Raw genomic sequence first — 23,912 nt, 5'->3', positions numbered from 1 at the left:
TTTGATTTTCGATATTCACACCACTTAGATCTTGTTTGGGATGATTTTTTTTACTGCTTCTTAAAGCAACTTTTTAGTATTAAAATTAAAATTTTTATACTAAATAGTTGCTTCGATAATCAATAAAAAAAATCATCCCAAACAAAGCCTTAATTAACTTGCTTATCCCCCCTCTCTCTCTCTCCACACATTGCTTTGGTTGTATTTAGAGAGTGATCTTTTGCATTTGTCTTGTTTAAAATAATCTTTCATATCTTATTTCCTTCAAAATTCTAAGTTCAAGTAGTTTCTATATTTATCTCATTATTGTGTATTAAAACATTATGAACATATAAATAATAGAACAATTTATTCTTAGAATTGAATGAAGATCGTGCGATTGTGTGTGGGTGTTATCTTTGTTTCCTAATACAAAGAGAGATTAAGGTTTTGATTGGGACTGTTTTTTAAAACAGTTTTTTAATTCAAAAATTTTTTGGACAAGAAATTTTTATACTAGAAAGCTGTTTTCGAAAGCATTAAAAAACCGTCTCAAACAAAACCTAAATGACATTGAATGCTACTCACTAGAAAGCGTGAAACAAACAGTCTTATCCCAACTATTCGGCGCCGGTATTAGTTACAAGTCATTATTGAAAATCAGCAATATATTGATTTGAACCAAGTTTTACAAAGTACAAAGTTGCTCATCAAAGCATAGGTGAAGAATGTGGGAGGGAGGCAAGCAGCCTCTCCCTCTCCTTCATATCTTCATCATTCTTTCTCTATCATCTACAATGGCGATCTCACAAAAAGAAGAAAGAAAAAACATATATCTATATATAATAGAAGATGCCCTCTCCTACCAAAATCCATTTAAAATTTGTGATCCTATTTCAGTTCAATACTAAAATACATCTCACAAATCTTGAATGCATTAGAAAACCGCATTCCATATTGCATTTTCTCCTTCGCCGCATCGTTGATGGACCTCTTTAATCCTTTCTGCAGACTTGCAGATGCCACTGCAGCTCCAATCGAACGAGGCTATGCAGAGGTTTCCAGCTTGTGCTTTCCATTCACAGTCTGCAGAAGATTACAGCCAAATGTTTAAATTGTTGAATGTGAGCATCTAAATGAACTCCAAGACACAATGAAGACAAGTAAATCAGAATTCTAAGCCTGCTTTTCTATAATAGAATTGTTAAGAAACCATTGCAACGTCTAAAAGTAATGGTTCAGGTTTGGCTTGATGATCGGGCATAGTTCAGAAACATCATTGATCAACAATGAAAATAAAAAAGAAATAAACTCCAAATGTCCTCAACTTCAATTGCAGTATAGTTTCAGAATCTAAGAATGAAAGAGCAATCATAAGGAAGCTTGCCGGACTAAGTGGTGTGCTTGTAACTTATCAATAGAAGCATAATGCGATTCATGTCATCACTACTACGATAAGGACGAAGTCTACATCAAAACAATGAAGTATCTCCTGACCATGTCAGGTGACAATGATACGATAATCATGTAAGCAAAAACAGGGAATCAATAGTAAAAATCACGGGCCATTGAAGCGCAACAACGCGCCACGGGATCTGCGACACCCGTACAAGCAGACAAATCTACTAGCTTCTAAGTGGAGCGCTGCGCACATTCGAATGATAGTTGCCTGCATAATTAATTAGTACCATATATTTTAAAATGTCTCTCATACACGCAATGCAACATGCATGATAATTTATTTAAACATATTATCCGACATCTCGAGATGCATTTAATTGTAATGAATGAATTGCATTTACATGCTACTATGTTGTATATGCACGTGTCGTAACTTACATAACACAAACATGTCATCAGACATTACTATTGTTTTTCAAAATAACCTTCTGCGTGCATCTGTAGGATGCCGAGAATTTCATTCTGGCATGTCACCTCGACATTGATGTTGCATTCCACAAATGACCTCTAGTATGTATTGGTAGGATGCATGAGGTTTCATTAAAGAATGTCATTTGGCATTATAATCACATTCAAAAATACCCCTGAATGCATTGCATATACTTGCATGGACCCCGACGAGCGTGTTGTAAGTATATACATAACGCCTTAAGATGCCGCACGGGTCAAGAAATAAGTTTAGATTTGAACCCAATCTTTTGTCTCAATCTCTAGGATCAATTCTCAATCTCTCTTGCTAGTAAGGGCGTGACAAATGTCATCTAACCAGTGGTTTCGCCGCTAAATTGTACCACGCCTACGATTTCATAGCTAAATGACATCACATGTAAACAGTTATAATCGGGACCCTCTGACCGGATGGTTTTGCTGTCAAATAGCACCATTATATTATGGTTGTGGTCAAAGCCCGTATGCTCCCCAATGACATTAAATCATTGAGATATGAATCAATAAGATATATTCAATAGGGCACAAAACCCTCAGTCAGGAAAGGTGGATTCAAATTTGTCCCATTAGACAAATATCCACCTTAGGTCTACAAGTTACCCTTGAATGAAGCAACTCATGGCTACCGACAAGAATCATTATGTCGGGTTGGGTAGACTACCTCCTCTGACAAAGTAGACTAGGGATCACGATGACCTAAGACGACGAAACAATGAGATCTTAATCAAGCTCATCATCACTCCCCCCCTACCCATCCGCTTTAAGTGCAATATAGTGAAATTTCTAATTTTAAATATTATTTCTCCCAAATACCTAAACTCATGCTGCTACTATACACCAAATACATGTATTCTCTACGTATATGTTTTGATGACTAGCCTTAATAGAAAGTTCTCTCTCATTATCGGGAGGGGTAATTAACTATAGGGGCTTGCGCCTATAGAAAATCAGAACTCAAATTTAAAGTCCTCGCAAAATGAGGGCGAAATCTCTAGGTAGTGTATTATTTTAAATCCAATATGCCTTCTGAAAATTTATCATGTAACCTAATTCGTTAAAACTCCCCCGAAAGAGGGGAGGTCGGGGCACAAATTTTTGAAGCCCACAGATGAAAAAAAAAATACAAATTCTGGTACAATGCAGTAAGATACAAACACCTTGTAACAGCAAAAAAAGGCCAACAATTTCACAAAATTTACCATAGAATTTTATCATCATCTAACAAAATTATGATAAACATTAAGGCATATGGCCTCAATAAAGTTGTGGATTGCATTCTGAGTGCAACACAAGAACTACTTCAGCCAAAGAAGAGAGAAATAGAATGAAATGAGAGAAAAAAGTGAAAAATTAGGTAAACATCTTGGCAATGAAAAATATGTTAAGACATGAATATGTCTTCTAATATGAATTGAACTATCCTGTCAGTTCCAGTTTCATTGAATCAAAAGCAATAATAACTAAAAGCAACCACAATAAACTAAATATTTACCAAAACTAAAGTTTCCAAAAGCTATAAGTTGAACTAACCAGGATAGGTGCCACAGCATAGCCTACGATCATCAATATGTTGCACATCTAAGCCAATAAACCAAGAACCTAATGAAACGTCCTCATTTGCATACTTGTGTAGAACATGTCTAAAATAATAAGAATCAAAATTCCATGAATTCCAGATTAGTATGAGAAGATAAACAAACAAATTCAAAAAATAAAAATAACAACAAAAAAAAAACTAGTTTCTTGGATGACTTGATCCAGTATGACAAATAAATAGATGAACTTAAATTAGTAAAAATCAACCAGAAGTAAGCTAAAAAAGTGGCTTACTGGTTTATGGATATGTAGTTTGCCAAATCCTTTGAAATAGCATATAGTTGACCAGTGGCATGACGGAAATACTTGTTACCTGCTTCCCCGAATTTCCAATGCTCAGGTTCATGATACCTCACTCCCCTAGCAGATGAAAGATCAAAATGAACTCAGTATTGATTGTCATATCAACATATGTATCATTTAATTATACTTACTTCTGCGCCAGGACTGGACCCGACTTCATGCAACCAATATACACCCTCGGCTTCGAGCGAAGCCTTGCTAAAGTATTTCCCAAAGTTGCTGCAATAAAGTGATGATAGAAGACTAACATGAGCATACAATGGAAAAGCCCAAAGAGGAGACAAAGGTGCATCTTGTTGAAAAATTTAAAAAAAAAATAAAACTTGGCAAATTTTAGCTTGTCTAAAGCTCCAGTTAAAAAGGAACCAGGGAAGAAGGGAATTGGACAATTGTAAGATACCACAACTTCAGATATTTGGAGTGGAGGAAGAGAGCTTAAGCATCTTTGTTTCAAAATCTTTGCTTGATGCCCTAATCTCTCAAAGAGGGAGTGTATTTATAGACTCGTAAGATCAATTAACACACTTAATAATGACTCATAACTCTAACTATCTAAAACCCACTAAATACCCACTACATTATTTATTCAGAGCATTACCCATGCTTTCACAACAACCTTGCCATCAAGTTCGAACAAATAGCAACTAGATTGGGTGGAGTCAGCAGTCTTCAAGGTCGCAGAACTGCCGGACACAGACGCGGACGCGGCGCGGAATTGTCGGACACGGACACCGGACGCAGGACGCGGTGTAGAACTGCTGCGGAAGCCGGCGAGGCGGCGACTAACACAGGACGCGACTACCTCGAGATGCGATGCGACCTGGCCTCAGAACGCAACGTGATGTGACGCGTCCAGGCAGGCGGGGCAGCCGGGAAGCAGGCAGGGTCATTCCGGGCAGGGGTTTGTGTGCATTCCGAGTCATTTCGGATTATTCTCGGGTCAACCCGAACCCAACCCAATTTTTCAAACGGGTCAATTTTCAGGATCCGAACCCGACCCGCTTCGAGTTCGGGTCAACCCAAACCCGAAATTTTCGGGTCGAGTTCAGGTCGGGTTTTCGGGTCGGGTCCAATATTGACAGGTCTATATCATGCATCAAGAGCCAACTAACTACATGGAGTTAGGGAGTCACCCATTCTTAAATTTTGCTCAACCATCTTAGAAGTCAGTAAAAAACTCATGGAAGTCACAAACTACATGAACCCCTAGGTCCCAACTAAAGCATCAACTTTGATACCACTCAATTGGAGTGTGAAGTAAAAGAGAATTAGAGTTGGGCTAGATAAACTAGTGGTCAAACCCATTTTCAACCTAAAAATTTAAACCTACGAGTGAAGTCCAATGATGGACCGACTGATTTGATTGAGAGGGAATTAGGAAGTTTCCTAATTAAGAGGGAGTTATTCAGGAAGGTTCTTAATCAAAGGGGATTATTTAAGAATGTTTAAATTACAATTGGGAGGGAATTATTTAGGGCAAAAGAACTAATTTAAATTCAAAATTTAAGAGGAAATTATTTAGAGAAAAGGATGAGGAATTAAGGGGGATTGTTTAGGAAAGTTTTAATAACAATTGGAAGGGAATTAGTTAGGAAAATAAATGGAGAAAAAATTTGTCCAATCAAGAAGGAATGATAAAGAAGTTATTGGATCTTCACGTCAAAAGGCATTATCAACATCAATGGCATTCAATTTCTATCAAGCAGAACTGTCAACAAAGCATGAACAAATTTGTTAGAGTAGTTAAATCAGATGCAAATTTTTGTTTAATAAATTCTGCTTATACCGAGCAAGATTCCAAATCCTATGTAATTTCTCAATCTCAATTGAGCAAGAATTCAATGACCTCACCTATGAAGAATCTGGTTCCTGCCAGCTCAACATCACCAATTACATTAACAGATGATATGGAGGTGATTTTGGAGCCACTTTCAAAGAGGGAAAATGGTGAATGAATGAGATTTTTCGTGGAGCTGTAGAATTTGAAAATAGAAGAAGGGGAGAAGATAGAAGCACCGTCTATGATGCACCGACACTGCACGCCTCTTTACACTTCTCCTCAAAGAGGCGTGCAGTGTCCGGCACCGTGTCCGACACGACACTCGTCCGACACTCCTCCGAAACATGTCGGACACGCCGAAAACATATCCGATTAAAAAAATATTAAAAACAAATTGGACACACGTGTCCGACACACGTATCTTAAATATTTTATAATTTTTTAAAAATATAATTTCTTATTTTGGCGAGATTTAAACTAAATTTCTTATTTTCTATCCACAACACCAAATCAACGTCTGCATTTAATACCCTTCATCGAATATTCTCATTTTTATTTCTCTTTGACAGTGAAGGTATTTTCATCTCCTCTCTTTTTGCACAATTATAAATCTTTTTCTTGTTGAATCAGAGTTGAAAGCAGTGATATTCAATGATGATGATATTAAATGCCAAAAACAAACCTCTAAAGCTAATCCTAGTAGTTGAAGCTTAAGGCTTCGTTTGATTCGGTTTATGCTTACATAAAAAGGAGTTTTAGAAAAGGAGGTTGAGAAAAAGTCATTCAATAAAATGGAGTTTCAATAATGAGATATGTTTGACTAATATTTTTAAAAGTGCTTATTAATACTTGAAAGTAATTTTAAATTGTTTGTTTAGGAGTTCTGCTTTTGAGATTTTATTATAAAAGATATTTTGTGACCGAAACTCCGTTTTGTGACCGAAGAAGCAGATACGAAAAGAATTTTGTAACCGCCGAAAAAACCATGTTTATTAAAAAGGAATTATTGTTAAGCTTTGATTCCAAACAGTAAATACTAATTGATTTCGGCGTATTCAAACGGAAACGGAAACGGAGAAAAAAAGCCTAATCAAACGAGGCCTAAATGTTTGATGTTATAGTAAGTGATTATTTGTTTATATTTTTGTGGTTGTACTAGACATTGTGTACTAAATATTTATATTATAAGCTATAAAAGTTATCATGTCATTCATTTATTATTGTTTGTCATTTTTAATATGATATTACATTAATATATATACACTATATAAAAAAATATATTGTTGTGTCTGCGCCGTACCCTGTCCTATATTTAAAAAAAAAACAGTGTCACGTGTCCGTGTCCGTGTCGTGTCGTGTCCGTGTCCGTGTCGCCGTGTCCGTATCCGTGCATCATAGAGCACCGTACATGGTTCAACCACTCCTACAACAGTATCAAGAGATGTTCCAGCCAGTTCAGGGTTGCCTCCTCTGCATGAACATGAGCATACTATCATCTTGAAGGAAGTAGTCTCACATATCAGTGTTTGTCCGTATTGTTATCCCCAAATTAAAAATGATGAGATCGAGAGATTGATCAGGAAGATGCTGGAGGTAGGTATTATTCAACCCATTGTCAATCCATTTTTCAGTCCAGTGCCATTAGTCAAGTGCTTCAGCAACAGTTTTCCTTCGTTCCACCTTGAGAATAAGGTGGCACTTTGGAAGAAGAGTCTTGATGGACCGGCCAATTTTATTGAGAGGGAATTAAGAAGTTTTCTAATCAAGGGATAGCTATTTAGGAAGATTCTTAATCATAGGGTAATTGTTTAGGAATGTTTAAATTAGAATTGGAAGTGAATTATTTAGGGCAAGAGATCTAATTTGAATTGCAAATCTAAGAGGGAATTATTTAGGGAAAATGAGGTGAAATTAAGGGGGGGTTGTTTAGGAAAATTTTAATTACAATTGGAGAGAATTAATTAGAGAAATAAATGTAATTTGAATTCAAAATTGAGAGGGAATTATTTAGGAAAAGGAAGCTGATTTGGGAGGGAATTATGAGAGCATATTGAAGGCTAACAATAGGGTGATTTCAGGATTATGTTTTGAAATTTGCTGAATTTAGTTTATTCTTATATTATTTGGGCTTTAGCCGGAGATTAGGGATTTGGGAGAGCCGGATCTTTCTCTCCAATTGAATATCCAATTGTATCTTGTATTTTTTTTAAAGTTCTTTCAATAAAAATTATTTAGGGGCATTCTTCTTCCCAATTTTTCATGTTTTATCTGTTGATTTTGATGAAAAGTGCATCCCCTTCCTATCATCCAACCACTTTAATATTTCAATACCCATATATTTTTCAAATATCCAATATAGGATTATAATAGCTTGTAGATCCTCAATAGATGTTTCTTTATGAACAATACTAATTATATTAGGTGCACAACATGAGCTAGGCTTACCTATATTTACATGTATGTCATCATCAACCTTTACATAAAATTCAGCATCCCACATAGAGACGGCAGTAACAAAGTATGCTTTAGTCTTGGCTGATAATTCAAGGTACCCTTCAACATGATCCTAAAGACCACAGAAGAAAAACAAGATTAAGTACAATTGTTCAAATGGAGTTGGCAACAGCTCAGTTCGCAGATGAGCCTGCACAATTTAAGTTCAAAGCATGAAATATAGTTTCGGCCACAGCTGATTTGTTTCGGTGCTTGGGATCAGCTTTGGCCGACGCCTAGTCAAAACAAACTTAAATATCAATTATACAAATTTCCGCGATTTCAACCAAGTTTTAGAAGAAAGAATGCCGAAATTAGAACAACCAATCGAAATTGTTAAAATTTAGCTGACACTACAATAACAATTGAAGATATTTAAATCATAAAGGTACATTGGAAAAGTAGTTGAGGCATATATTTCCATGAAATTTTGTTGAATTGCCAGTTTTATATTTAATTAGTGAGAAGTCAACCTTGGCAATCCAGATTACAAGAGTATTTGCACTGAAGTGCTTCAAATTAGAAGTTACATGAGAGCACGTTGACAGCTTTAAATGCAACCAATTGCCACCTACTGTCCAAGCATTATAGAAATTTATAAACATAAAAAATCAAACACATTATGCCTATTTTAATGTCATATACAAGATTCCTTCTTAGTAATTATGATATGAAAAGCAAAAAGAATGGAATTTACCAGCCTCATGAAATCCCCATGCTTCATATCCTCTGCTTCAATAGCTTTATCAAGAATTCCACCCGAGGTGGCACTATTGTATTTCAGAAAAAAAAATAAAAAACTTAAAACAAGCAATTAATAACCATGAATAAGAAAAAGCTCAATAGACAAACCTACTATCACATCTATGATTTCTTAAACTCATTAGTAAACAATATTTCTCGCCATGAAGCTGTAGATTGGAGGAAATGATATTCATTGACATATAAAATAAAGGAAAACTTAAGCCAGCTGATGCACACCTGTGACCAATAACAAATCGAATGACAATGCCTTTTTCTTCCTCTAGCTTCTTTCTTTTTTCACCTATTTTGTTCCAAAAAAAGGCAAAACAAATTCATAATCAAATTTAAGATAAAAGAGTTTGAGAATGATAGAATAAACCATTTTTTTGAGTGAAATGGGAAATAGAAATCTTCACAGAACCTAAGGGACATACCTTGTGGCATCCATGTAGCGCGAACTGAATCTCTTCGCTTACGACTGCTAAATGCTGTATTTATTCCAACAACCATCAAATATTTTCTTTTCTTCAAAGATTCAGTAGGTTTTGCTGTTTCTGAGGCTGGAGAACCATGAAGAATTGATTCTTGTGCAGCTTTTGCAGCAGCTAATTCCATTTCTAAATTTGAAATTGTTTTATCCAGAGTCCTGCTTGCAATAAAGTCGCATATAGTAAAAAAAATTTAAAATAACTACCTTGGGAGCTGTAACTTCTTGATTGATAAAATTCAAGGTAAACTCAATGAGTTCGAACATATGTAAGAAGCTGAACATACTGTATGGCATGGTGGGTTTTTGAAACTTCACCTATGATGTCATTGGACTCTTGTTTCTTAATCTGATAAGACAAAAGAAATTTGAATTTTATTATCTGAGAAAGTAAAACACATGTCAATAGATTTTAAGTATCATCATTATCATAAGAATTATCTCAACTGTTACGGACCGGAATATTCGCGGTGGCATGTGGGCTACAAAAAATCGCACTTGGCCTCTCTGCGCTTCTTTAGTAACGAGGAGAGCTTTAATAGATTTAGGTTCCATAATAAACTTTTAGAAAACAAATTATGTTTTAGACAAGACACTACCCATAAATTTCGCCCTCCTTTTATGAGAATTTTATGATCTGAGTTCTAGTTTCACATAGAAACAAGCCCCTACGATAATTACCCCTCGATAATGAGAGAGAACTTTTGATTAAGACTAGTCTTATTACCTAGCATATAATAACGGCAATTTTAAAGTTTGAATTTTGGAGTTTATGACTGAAATCTATCACTATATACTTAAAGCAGGTGATGAGGGAATGATGACAGGCCCGATCAAGATCCCATAGTTTTGTTGTCTTGGACTGTCATAATCCGTAGTCAACTTAGTCATAGGAGGTAATCGACTCAAACTAATAGAAGGAACCATATCAGCAGGCTTGGTTTGCTTCATCCAAAAATATCTTGTAAACTTGGGGTAGATGTTTATGAGAATGAATTGTAGTAGTGCATTCGATAAGACATTTGCTCTTTATGAGCAGAAGTTATACATAAATTCATCATTCTTGCCAAACAGTTGCGGAGTGTGGATTGATTTTAGTTTTATTTTTTTGATGATGGAATTCATTTTAAGCATTTTAACTCCTAGTAGGATTTGAATTTAGGTTTTGAATGAATGACTTTAGAATTTTGAGAGCAATTTTGAAAATTAAATAGCTCTCTCTGATTAAAATCTCTCTTGTCAACACAGCTATCATAGGGGTGTTTAAGCACTTTTAGCGAATCCACGAATCATTCTATGATCTCATATTTAAGAGTTTGGTGTAAAGATCAAAGCACATGTGGAAGTAGTTCAGAGTGTGATTAGTACAAAACTCATGTGATATAGAAGGGTAGATAATAGCTAAGCATGGTATTCCAAGGTGCTCTTGTACAAAATGATTAAGTGTGAAAGGTGATAGGTCTTTCTCAAAGTTGTCAATTCTGCAAAAGTATGTTATTTTCTTTTTAAAATTTTGATACTTTCCGAGTAATTGCCCGCCCATTTCAAAATCCTATTCCAAGTTGTCAGTCATGCTTTCACTAGACGATTACCCTCAAGTAGCATGGTTTGAAATCTCTTCTTGTTTAGAATCTCTTATATGCAACATGGAGCGGTAAAATTCTAGTTGAGGCTTCTTTAAAGGTCGTAGAGTTAGGGATTTGACTGGTGTTTGTGGAATTTGTTATTGGAGAGAAATCATGTCTGGTTTCTAGTTTAGAGTTTTACGTTACGTTCAAAATACATGAGCCAAGTTTTGGCTCGCGTCATTTTTCTTCAGCCTTATGTTTCACTTTCACAATATCCAGATCTTTTTCCAAAGTTAGGTTAACAATTATTTCTTGAGATTTTATGAGGCACGCATGTTCAATATTAAGAATAGCTTTTTTTTGCCTTATTTATTTATTATTATTATTACTACTGCTGCTACTGCTACTACTACTACTATTATTATTATTATTATTATTATTATTATTATTATTATTATTATTATTATTATTATTATATCAATTGAAATGACAAAAAATTTAAAAATCATTTAAAATGACAAAAATTTGTTTGAAATTAATAATGAGGGGGACTTTTGTCATTAAAATTTCGGCAGCATCCTGCCTCCCGTGTAGAGGGTGTTAGGTAGGCACTTGTCTTTGTTCATCCCAGCCTGATCAAAGATACTACGGACGTGGGTGGGGTTTTTACATAATTTATCTCTCCTGGCCGGATCAAAGATACGCCGCCTTGCCCCTATCTCCTTCTCTCATGTTTTACTCTCATCATAACTCACCCCAACATTAAAAGGTGAAATTAAGTCGCCCTTATAAACAGGAAAAAAAAAGTTTGATCATCTATTCTAAATATGCCTATAGAAGATGATATTGATAACAATAAGAAGATCACAAAGTTTCTGGTGATTTGAACAAAGCAATGATAACAGTCTCTTAATGCTAACAAAACCTAAAACTGATTAACAATTGCATCGATCACCATACTTACAGACTTAATATTACAATCGCTGGAAACTAGATTCATCTTAATCTCTTCTGTTCCAGTTCGCCTGATGATGTCTTTTGGTTCAGGCATTGTCCACATTCTGTAAGAAGATTCAGCAACAGTATCAATACAGCAGGATATAGCCAAGAAAAGCATAACATCAATCAAAACAACACAAACATAGATTATTTCAATCATTTTCATTTACGCGTACAAAATAAACAGATGTCATACAAGCTGCTTCCTAAAACTGCTCAAGAGCAGAAATTCATCAAAATTGTAAGATACCTGTAAAGCTGAATAGATTTCTCTTTTTTTTTCAACTAACCATAAACACAGCTCAACTAGATCGCCATGTTTAACCAACTACAGATCTGTTAAATATTAAAAATCTGCAAACCACATAGAAAAAGGTACGGGTTAAAGCCTTGCCTGGGAACCAACAAATCAATCAAATCTTCCCAGAATCAGCGAAGTTCATAGATGACATTGGAGCAAGCCTTACAAACATGCAAGAGCATAAAACTAAGGATTTGATAGGATAAAGAAAACTGAGGAGAACGAACGACCAAGAAGAAGAACACAGATTGAGGATTGATGATGATTTAAGAGTGTAATTATCATGTATTTTGCTTCTTTACCACTTTAAATCCCTCAAACATCAAAACAAATCCTCAAGATTGGCTTATGGAGCTACAGTTAATATCTTCTTCAACAGATTCCTAGAAAAATCCCTGCGACTTCATTCAAGAAAAAATCCATCAACAAAGAGTTAGTATTTTCAAAAACAGCGCATTGAGAGCAAAAAGTTACAGTGAAAATTCTTAATTCCGGCCGAGAAATAGAATCAGCTGTAAAAATAAATCAAATGCATTTCAAAGTTTGATATAAAAGAAATAGCTGTCTTATATCTTTACATTCGCAAGGACTCTAAAAATTCCCTAAAGCACCAAAGCAAGCAAAAAAAAAAATCCAGATTCAAAACTTCATCCCAAATTTATGCAAACCAGTAATCAACCAAGCAGCGCCCGCAAATAGGGGTAAAAAGATACCTATTTGTGAAGAGCAGCCCAGCGCAGAAGCTTCCAAGGCAAAGAAGAAAGGTCCATTTTTTGGAAACCATACTCCTCGGTGAAGCCTCTCCTCCTATTCCTCTACTCTTCAAGCTCATGATTCTTACTCTTCTCTCAAACTATCCTCAGAAAAATCCCTAATTGCGCGCATAAATTTGGAACCAAAGCTAAAGTTTTTTGCCGCTGGAAACTTCTAAGAGGAGGAAGAGACGATCTTTCCCTGCCAAAACTCTGTCTTTTCTGGTTGCTGCATATTTCTTCTCTTTGAAAGGAAGAAAAAAATGCGAAATGAAAGTAACACGCCAGCTATGAGACTGTTGAAGAGGGAAGGGAAGACTTCAAAAGGAACCTTCAGACTATAAGAGCTTTAACTGATACCATTTGTCTTAAGAAATCCATCAAATTTTCAAAATGCCCTTATGATGGGGCAGTTAATTACAAGAATCCATGACCGTTTGACCTTTGCCTAAGCAATCAAACTGTGCATGTGGCATGGGACAATGCAGAAATGAACTGGAGCCTCATCCTCTATTCAATGTTGATGGGATCTGTGAAGCAATTATTCCGAACTGTACCCTTGGTTCATAATAGAATCATCACATATAGAGTTGTTCTAAATTTTTATTATATTTTTAAGGTTTAGCATTGATAAGTCATCATAAAATTAGCTTGATCAGGCACGAATCTCGAGGCAAAAACTAGTTGGAGACTTCAAAAATTAAATCCGAGAGCATCCGAACTCCGATTTCAACGAGCTTACAGTCAAACTGAGCGTCTCGGAAATACGAACCCAACAACACCAAGATCGACCCAATCCGAGCCCAAATAAGTCCGAATCAAGAGTTCAAAGCGCTGTCGGAAGGTTCAAACCGCAATTTGAGTTACCAAACGGTCTCCAATTTTCGGACCACCGCAGAACCTCGCCAGACCACCACCTTAAGGCCTGACGTCCAGTCCCTACGTCCTACTGAAGACCCGACGTCCTGCCGAAGACTCGACGTCCTGTTCAAGGCCCGACACTCGGTCCCTACGTCCTGTTCAAGGCCCGACACTCAGTCCCTACGTCCTGCCGAAGACCCGACGTCTTACTCAGGACCCGACATTCAGTCCCTACGTCCTCCCAAAGACCTGACGTCTTACTTAAGTAACTGATTGTAACCTGATCACCCTTGGAGGTGATTCAGTCCTTTGTAACCAACTCAAAGTCTAGTGGAATCATTTTCAACTGGGCGAGGCCTCGTGGTTTTTTCCCTTTTTAAGGGTTTTCCACGTAAAAAATCTTGTGTTCTCTGTGTGTGAGCTAGTTATACGTACAACGTTAAGACGCAGAATTAAATCTCTATCGCCGCGTATTTTCTAGTCCGCAACAAGCATATTAAGATTTTTTTATTACTTCTTAAATCAATATTTTAGTTAAAATTTTTTAAATTTCTCTTTAAAAAATAGTAAAAAAAAATTCTCAAATGAAATTTAAATATGAGTAATAATTCTTAATCAATTGGTCATGCCTCTATTCATCGTGAGTTTTTTTATCATGTAGCATATTAATGTTTGGTTTAAATTTTTAAATAAATATTTGAGAGTTCATCCATACAATAAATATTTGAGAGTTGATCCATACAATAAATTTTATGTGTAATTGTGGAAAGTTTTGAAAAAATAGAAGAGAGTTAAGAGAGGTCACATTCTTGCTTCCTTTTATATCTATATTCTTGTTTTTTTCTTTACTAATTAAGAAGCACTTACCTTTTATTTTTTTTTTTCTTTTTGGTATGATATATATCATTCATGTACTTACTATGTTGCACCGATACATCGAATATGTGTCGGACACGGATATACGTCCGACGCAGCACCAATATGTGTCGGATAAGGCAAATATTTATCCAATTAAAATAATATTTAATTTTGAAAGGACATGCGTATCGGTTATGCGTGTCCCATTGAAAAATTAAAAAAAAATTCTAAAAAAATGAAGCTTATTTTGTATTTACTTCGGCGGCTACGAGCGAGGTTCTCTCATTTCCGAACCCACAAGACGTGGCGTTAGGGATTCTTCGTTTCTAATATCACGAGCGTGCATCGAGGGCTTATGTTCAGTAGAAGTTCAAAGACAAACTGCAGAATAAGCTAAAACTATCATTCATTCTATTGAATAGCTGAAACTTCATGTGCTAGACAATTATGTTTATATTTATGTTGTTATACTAGATATTTAATTCTTACATAAAATAGAAATGATTAACTAATTTGTATTGTATTCAATTGAAGTGATTGGAGATGATTGGGACTCATGACCTCCAAATTTTATTGTATTAAATGTTGAGGTCCAATTATAAAATTTTAATTATTTAATCCAATATATTCATCAAAATTAATAAATATTCTGAAATTAAATCCCTCTAAACATATAAGTTAATAAAAAAAGTGATTAAAAAATAAGTTCATATAAAACAAATTAAATTACTGTATAATGATAACTGCAACGCGAATCTGCACCTTGGAAGTAAAAGAGCAATGGAACATTCAGAATTCCTGCCAAGTGCTTTTGCCTGTCTTCTTCTTCTTCTTCTTCTTCTTCACGTGAAGTCCTTCTCAGTTCTAATTACTCAGCAGCAAAATAAAGATGAACAGTTAGTATATAGAAATGGCTTTGGAAAATTTCCACCGTCCATCAAAAATAGATATTAAATGATCTCTATACTTAGAACCCATTAATGATTCCGAGAAAAACAAAGTAACAAATCCCCTTTCAACAGCTCTTTATGAACTTAATACAAGGAAGGCTTTTTTTGAGATAGTTTTTGACCATTGATGTTTTACTACTTTTAAAATAAATTTATATTTGAAAGCTGTTTTAGAAAGCAATAAGAAAATTATTCAAAACAAAGACTGATGCTTCGTTTGGGAATTGGGGGTGCTTTCTTACTGCTTCTTAAACTAAAAATTTTTGTTCTAAAAAAATTGTTTTAGAAAGCAATAAGAAAGCTATTTCAAAAGAAAAATGAATTTTACTTTAGCAACGCATTTTTTCAGCTACTAAAAATCAATTGTAGCGGTTTAAGAATTGCAATAAACTCGTTGTATTTAACATTGGCTAGAAAGAGAGAAATTATTTTATGCGGACGGGCAGACACAGAATGTCGTCCGGAGACTAATCAGAACGAGTCACGTAAGTGGTACCGAGCCGCGGTACTGAGCAATAGTGAGCCACAATATTGAGCATAGGAGTGACATGGAGCATTTTGATTGGCCTCCGAACGACGTTCGACGTTTGCACAAAATAATTAACCCTATTAAGGAGTCTCTCAACAATTTGGGAACCGCTACTAAATATTTATCTTTTGCAGCGGTTAAAATCAATAGTTTTATCTGCTGCTATTCTGTAATTCTACAACGGATGGTTCCTCGTATTGTAAAATTATCTCTTTCTTCTACTATGCTCTTCTCGCTCTCTCTTTTACTTTTAAAATAAATTATCATAATTTTACATAAAATAAGATTTTTTTTAAATTAATTAGTTTATAAGGTCATGAAATTTTAGCAAAATGAGAGGATGAAATATAATAAGGACTTAAAATATATTTTTTTAAAAAAAATAATTTAATTTATTTATTTTTTCATTTTGTTATCTATTTATATCTTGGAATAAATAGATGCTTTGCTTGGCAACTACTCCCCAAAGCACCATATGGCCAGACCAGCCATGTGCATGGGCACCGAAGGCTGTGTCCTCTTGAGCCATAAAGATATATGAGATTGAAATGCATTTGATTTAGTTTTACAGCTGATTCTATTTCTCGGCCGGAATTAAGAATTTTCACTGTAAATGTTTGCTCTCAATGCGCTGTCTTTGAAAATACTAACTCTTTGTTGATGGATTTTTTCTTGAATGAAGTCGTAGGGATTTTTCTAGGAATCTCTTAAAGAAGATATTAACTGTAGCTCCATAAGCCAATCTTGAGGATTTGTTTTGATGTTTGAGGGGTATTAAGTGGTAAAGAAGCCAAATACATGAAAATTACAGTCTTAAAATCATCATCAATCCTCAACCTGTGTTCTTCCTGGTCGTTCGTTCTCCTCAGTTTTCTTTATCCTATCAATTCTTTAGTTTTATGCTCTTGCATGTATATTAGGCTTGCTCCAATGTCATCTATGAACTTCACTGATTCTGGGAAGATTTGATTGATATGTTGGTTCCCAGGCAAGGCTTTAACCCGCACCTTTTTCCATGTGATTTGCAGATTTTTAATATTTAACAGATCTGTATTTGGTTAAACATGGCGATCTAGTTGAGCTGTGTTAATGGTTAGTTGAAAAAAAAAAAAAAAAATTAATTAGGAAATTTTTAATTACAATTGGAGAGAATTAATTAGAGAAATAAATGTAATTTGAATTCAAAACTGAGGGGGAATTATTCCCTCTCAGTTTCGGGAGGGAATAGGGGTGTCAATTTCGGGTTCGGGTCAAACCCGAAACTAACCCGGCACTATTCGGGTCAACCCAAACCTGACTCGTTTTTGAAAACGGGTCACTTTTCCTGACCCGAACCCGACCCGCTTCGGGTCCGAGTCAACCCGACACAACCCGAATGACCCGTTTCCAACAAAAAATAGCTAGTTTTCGAGTCAAAAACGGATCTATCTCCTCTTTTTCGGGTCAAAAATGGGTCTATCTCCTCTTTTTCGGGTCAAAAATCGGGTCAATCTCAAGTTTCCGGATCAAAATCGGGTTTTCGGGTCAATTTTGGGTCAAAGGGTTAACCCGAACCCGACCCGATTTTTGAAACCGGTCGAAATGTTGAACCCGAACCCGACCCGTTTCGGGTTATGTTGACCCTAACCCAAAATTTTTGAGTCGGGTTCGAGTCGGGTTTTGGGGTCATATCAAATATTGACACCGCTAGGAGGGAATTATGAAAGCCTATTTAAGGCTAATAATAGGGTGATTTCAAGATTATGTTTTGGAATTTGCTAAATTTAGTTTATTCTTGTATTATTTGTGCTCTAGCTGGCGATTAGGGATTTGGGAGAGCCGGATCTTCCTCTCCAATTGAAGATCCAATTGTATCTTGTATTTTTTTTAAGTTCTTTCAATAAAAATTATTTTGGGGCATTATTCTTCCCAATTTTTCATGTTTTATCTGTTGATTTCTATGAAAAGTGCATCTCCTTCCTATCATCCAACCACTTTAATATTTCAATACCCATATGTTTTTCGAATATCCAATATAGGATTATAATAGCTTGTAGATCCTCAATAGATGTTGCTGTATGAACAATACTAATTATATTAGGTGCACAACATGAACTAGGCTTACCTATATTTACATGTATGTCATCATCAACCTTTACATAAAATTCAGCATCCCACATAGAGACGGCGGTAACAAAGTATGCTTTAGTCTTGGCTGATAATTTAAGGTACCCTTCAACATGATCCTAAAGAACCAATTGCCACCTACTGTCCAAGCATTATAGAAATTTATAAACATAAAAAATCAAACACATTATGCCTATTTTAATGTCATATACAAGATTCCTTCTTAGTAATTATGATATGAAAAGCAAAAAGAATGGAATTTACCAGCCTCATGAAATCCCCATGCTTCATATCCTCTGCTTCAATAGCTTTATCAAGAATTCCACCCGAGGTGGCACTATTGTATTTCAGAAAAAAAAAAAAAAAACTTAAAACAAGCAATTAATAACCATGAATAAGAAAAAGCTCAATAGACAAACCTACTATCACATCTATGATTTCTTAAACTCATTAGTAAACAATATTTCTCTCCATGAAGCTGTAGATTGGAGGAAATGATATTCATTGACATATAAAATAAAGGAAAACTTAAGCCAGCTGATGCACACCTGTGACCAATAACAAATCGAATGACAATGCCTTTTTCTTCCTCTAGCTTCTTTCTTTTTTCACCTATTTTGTTAAAAAAAAAGGCAAAACAAATTAATAATCAAATTTAAGATAAAAGAGTTTGAGAATGATAGAATAAACCTTTTTTTGAGTGAAATGGGAAGTGGAAATCTTCACAGAACCTAAGGGATATACCTTGTGGCATCCATGTAGCGCGAACTGAATCTCTTCGCTTACGACTGCTAAATGCTGTATTTATTCCAACAACCATCAAGTATTTTCTTTTCTTCAAAGATTCAGTAGGTTTTGCAGCTTCTGAGGCTGGAGAACCATTAAGAATTGATTCATGTGCAGCTTTTGCAGCAGCTAATTCCATTTCTAAATTTGAAATTGTTTTATCCAGAGTTCTGCTTGCAATCAAGTTGCATATAGTGAAAAAATTTGTAAATAATTATCTTGGGAGCAGTAACTTCTTGAATGATAAAATTCAAGGTAATCTCAATGAGTCTGAACATATGTAAGAAGCTGATCATACTGTATGGCATGGTGGGTTTTTGAAACTTCACCTATCATGTCATTGGACTCTTGTTTCTTAATCTGATAAGAAAAAGGAATTCGAATTTTAGCATCTGAGAAATAAAGCAAAACACATGTCAATAGATTGTAAGTATCATCATTATCATAAGCCTTATCTCAACTATTACAGACCAGAACATTCGCGGGGGTATGTGGGCTCCGAAAATTCGCACCTGGCCTCTCTACACTTATTTATTAATGGGGAGATCTTTAACGGATTTAGGTTCCGGGGTAAACTTTCATAAGAAAATTTAGGTTTAAGACAAGACACTACCCAGAAATTTTGCCCTCATTTTATGATATGATTTCTGGTTTCTCATAGACACATGCCCCTACAATTAATTACCTCTCTCAAAAAAGAAAGAGAACTTTTGATTAAGGCTAGTCGTTTAAATAGGCCGCAATAATTACCAAGTGTATAATAATAGCAATTTTAAAGTTTGAATTTGGTTTTGAATATTGAAGTTTATGACTTGAAATCTATCACTATATAATTAAAGCGGGTGATGAGAGAATGATGATAGGCCCGATCAAGATCCCATAGTTTCGTTGTCCTAAGCTGTCATGATCCCTAATCAACTTAGTCAGAGGAGGTAATCAACTCAACCTAATAAAAAGAATCTTATCAATAGCTTGGGTGTATCTTCATCCAAAAATATCTTGTAAACCTGGAGTGTATGCTTGTCTACGGTGGGGAATTTAAATCAACCTTAGCTAACAAAGAGTTTTGTATCTTATAGAGTGCACCATATAATTCATTGCTCAATGAGCTTTTAAACATTAGGGAACATATGAGTTTTCGTCGTAACCTTAATATAGTGGTGCAATTTTGCGGCAAAATCACCTAGTCAAAGGGGGAACGTGTCATGTCCCTGTTGACAAGAAATTAATTGAGAATGAATTGTAGTAATGCATTCGATAAGACATTTTCTCTTTATGAGCAGAAGTTATTCTTAATTTCATCATTCTTGCCAAACAGTTGCGGAGTGTGGATTGATTTTAGTTTTATTTTTTTTATGATGGAATTCATTTTAAGCATTTTAACTCCTAGTAGGATTTGAATGAATGACTTTAGAATTTTGAGAGCAATTTTGAAAATTAAATAGCTCTCTCTGATTAAAATCTCTCTTGTCAACACAGCTATCATAGGGGTGTTTAAGCACTTTTAGCGAATCCACGAATCATTCTATGATCTCATATTTAAGAGTTTGATGTAAAGATCAGAGCACATGCAGAAGTAGCTCAGAGTGTGATTAGTAAAAAACTCATGTGATATAGAAGGGTAGATAATAGATAAGCATGGTATTCGAAGGTGCTCTTGTACAAAATGCTTTAAGTGTGAAAGGTGATAGGTCTTTCTCAAAGTTGTCAATTCTGCAAAAGTATGTTATTTTCTTTTTAAAAATTTGATACTTTCCGAGTGATTGCCCGCCCATTTCAAAATCCTATTCCAAGTTGTCAGTCATGCTTTCACTAGACGATTGCCCTCAAGTAGCATGGTTTGAAATCTCTTCTTGTTTAGAATATCTTATATGCAACATGGAGCGGTAAAAATCTAGTTGAGGCTTTCTTTAATTTGTGTAAGGTTGTAGATTAGGGATTTGACTGGTGCTTGTGGAATTTGTTATTGGAGAGAAATCATGTCTGGTTTCTAGTTTAGAGTTTTACGTTAGGTTCAAAATACATGAGCCAAGTTTTGGCTCGCGTCATTTGTCTTCAACCTTATGTTTCACTTTCGCAATATCCAGATTTTTTTCCAAAGTTAGGTTAACAATTATTTCTTGAGATTTTATGAGGCACACATGTTCAACATCAAGTACTACTACTACTAATGAGGGGGACTTTTGTCATTAAAATTTTGGCAGCATCCCGCCTCCCATGTAGAGGGTGTTAGGTAGGCACTTGCCTTTGTTCATCCCAGATCAAAGATACTACGGACGTGGGTGGGGTCTTTACATAATTTATCTCTCTTGGCCGGATCAAAGATATGCCGCCTTGCCCCCTTCTCTCCTGTTTTACTCTCACGCAACCATCGTAACTCACCCCACATTAAAAGGATAAATTAAGTTGCCCTTATAAACAGGAAAAAAAAAAAAGTTTGATCGTCTATTCTAAATATGCTTATAGAAGAAGATATTGATAACAATAAGAAGATCACAAAGTTTCTGGTGATTAGAACAAAGCAATGATAACAGAGTCTCTTAATGCTAACAAAACCTTAAACTGATTAACAATTGCATGGATCAACATACTTACAGACTTAATATTACAATCGTTGGAAACTAGATTCATCTTAATCTCTTCTGTTCCAGTTCGCCTGATGATGTCTTTTGGTTCAGGCATTGTCCACATTCTGTAAGAAGTTTCAGAAGCAGTATCAATACAGCAGGATATAGCCAAGAAAAGGATAATATCAATCAAAACAACACAAACATAGATTATTTCAATCATTTACGCATACAAAATAAACAGATGTCACACAAGCTGCTTCCTAAGGCTGTTCAAGAGCAGAAATTCATAAAACATGTACGATAGCTGTAAAGCTGAATAGATTTCTCTCTTTTTTTTTTCAACTAACCATTAACACAGCTCAACTAGATCGCCATGTTTAACCAAATACAGATCTGTTAAATATTAAAAATCTGCAAATCACATGGAAAAAGTGTGGGTTAAAGCCTTGCTTGGGAACCAACATATCAATCAAATCTTCCCAGAATCAGCGAAGTTCATAGATGACATTGGAGCAAGCCTAATAAACATGCAAGAGCATAACACTAAAGATTTGATAGGATAAAGAAAACTGAGGAGAACGAATGACCAAGAAGAACACAGATTGAGGATTGATGATGATTTTAAGAGTGTAATTTTCATGGATTTGGCTTCTTTACCACTTGATATCCCTCAAACATCAAAACAAATCCTCAAGATTGACTTATGGAGCTACAGTTAATATCTTCTTCAACAGATTACTAGAAAATTTCGTGCCACTTCATTCAAGAAAAAATCCATCAACAAAGAGCTTGTACAATGTAAAAACCTAATAGACCTTTCACATTCAAAAACAGCGCATTGAGAGCAAAAATTTACAGTGAAAATTCTTAATTCCGGCCGAGAAATAGAATCAGCTGTAAAACTAAATCAAATGCATTTCAAAGTTTGATATAAAAGAAATAGCTGTCTTATATATTTACATTCGCAAGGACTCTAAAAATTCCCTAAAGCACCAAAGGAAGCAAAAAAAATCCAGATTTATGCAAACCAGTAACCAAACAAGCAGCGCCCGCAAAAAGGGGTAAAAAGATACCTATTTGTGAAGAGCAGCACAGCGCAGAGGCTTCCAAGGCAAAGAAGAAAGGTCCATTTTTTGGAAACCATACTCCTCGGTGAAGCCCCTCCTCCTCCTATTCCTCTACTCTTCAAGCTCATGATTCCTACTCTTCCCTCAAACTATCCTCTGAAAAATCCCTAATTGCGCGCATAAATTTGGAGCCAAAGCTGAAGTTTTTTTGCCGCTGGAAACTTCTAAGAGGAGGAAGAGATGATCTTTCCCTGCCAAAACTCTGTCTTTTCTGGTTGCTGCATATTTCTTCTCTTTCAAAGGAAGAAAAAAAATGCGAAATGAAAGTAACACGCTAGCTATGAGACTGTTGAAGAGGGAAGGGAAGACTTCAAAAGGAACCTTCAGACTATAAGAGCTTTAACTGATCCCATTTGTCTTAAGAAATCCATCAAAATTTCAAAATGCCCTTATGATGGGGCAGTTAATTACAAGAATCCATGACCGTTTGACCTTTGCCTAAGCAATCAAACTGTGCATGTGGAGCATGGCATGGGACAATGAAGAAATGAACTGGAGCCTCATCCTCTATTCAATGTTGATGGGATCTGTGAAGCAATTATTCCGAACGGTACCCTTGGTTCATAATAGAATCATCACATATAGAGTTGTTCTAAATTTTTATTATATTTTTAAGGTTTAGCATATTAAGATTTTTTTATTACTTCTTAAATCAATATTTTAGTTAAAATTTTTTAAATTTCTCTTTAAAAAACAGTAAAAAAAAATTTCTCAAATGAAATCTAAATATGAGTAATAATTCGTAATTAATTGGTCATGCCTTTATTCATTGTGAGTTTTTTATCATGTAGCATATTAATGTTTGGTTTAAATTTTTAAATAAATATTTGAGAGTTCATCCATACAATAAATATTTGAGAGTTGATTCATACAATAAATTTTATGTGTAATTGTGGAAAGTTTTGAAAAAATAGAAGAGAGTTAAGAGAGGTCACATTCTTGCTTCCTTTTAAATCTATATTCTTGTTTTTTTCTTTACTAATTAAGAAGCACTTACCTTTTATTTTTTTTCTTTTTGGTATGATATATATCATTCATGTACTTACTATGTTTCACCGATACATCGAATATGTGTCGAACACGGATATACGTCCGACGCAGCACCAATATGTGTCGGATAAGGCAAATATTTATCCAATTAAAATAACATTGAATAGTTGAAACTTCATATGCTAGATAATTTATGTTTATGATTTTGTTGTTGTACTAGATATT

The 23,912-nt window shown here is 35.1% G+C and overlaps 2 protein-coding genes across 2 annotated transcripts; both read right to left on the bottom strand.

Annotated features, from left to right (window-relative positions):
- Positions 1 to 629: 629 nt before the first annotated feature.
- LOC110111525 (probable beta-1,3-galactosyltransferase 2) lies at positions 630 to 13,098 on the bottom strand. Its single transcript, XM_020843439.2, has 11 exons — positions 12,872 to 13,098; positions 11,823 to 11,919; positions 9,578 to 9,639; positions 9,238 to 9,449; positions 9,041 to 9,104; positions 8,757 to 8,829; positions 8,012 to 8,132; positions 3,918 to 4,005; positions 3,718 to 3,843; positions 3,418 to 3,527; positions 630 to 1,065 (listed from the first exon to the last, which is right to left on the bottom strand). The coding sequence occupies exons 1-11, from the start codon at positions 12,988 to 12,990 to the stop codon at positions 917 to 919; spliced, it is 1,221 nt and encodes a 406-aa protein (XP_020699098.1). The 5' UTR covers positions 12,991 to 13,098; the 3' UTR covers positions 630 to 916.
- Positions 13,099 to 17,775: 4,677 nt separating this feature from the next.
- Positions 17,776 to 23,890, bottom strand: LOC110111526 (probable beta-1,3-galactosyltransferase 3; the record flags this gene model as incomplete). The annotated part of the gene is given in 7 exon segments (XM_020843440.2): positions 17,776 to 18,333; positions 18,479 to 18,551; positions 18,763 to 18,826; positions 18,959 to 19,170; positions 19,299 to 19,360; positions 21,596 to 21,692; positions 22,644 to 23,890. Coding segments are annotated over 7 exon segments (918 nt in total). The 3' UTR covers positions 17,776 to 18,045.
- Positions 23,891 to 23,912: the final 22 nt, after the last annotated feature.

This window comes from Dendrobium catenatum, unplaced genomic scaffold (assembly GCF_001605985.2).
Source record: "Dendrobium catenatum unplaced genomic scaffold, ASM160598v2 fragScaff_scaffold_1473, whole genome shotgun sequence".
Classification (NCBI taxonomy): Eukaryota; Viridiplantae; Streptophyta; class Magnoliopsida; order Asparagales; family Orchidaceae; genus Dendrobium; species Dendrobium catenatum.
The sequence above is the reverse complement of the archived record's forward strand: the minus strand, read 5'-3'. Positions and strand labels throughout refer to the sequence as shown.

Coding starts and splice junctions, on each gene's coding strand:
- LOC110111525 (XM_020843439.2), bottom strand. CDS start 12,990: ATGAGCTTGAAGAGTAGAGGAATAGGAGGAGAGGCTTCACCGAGGAGT. Junction 9,640..11,822: donor GCGATTGTAATATTAAGTCT/GTAAGTATGGTG, acceptor TTGTCTTATCAG/ATTAAGAAACAAGAGTCCAA. Junction 3,528..3,717: donor AACTACATATCCATAAACCA/GTAAGCCACTTT, acceptor TTATTATTTTAG/ACATGTTCTACACAAGTATG.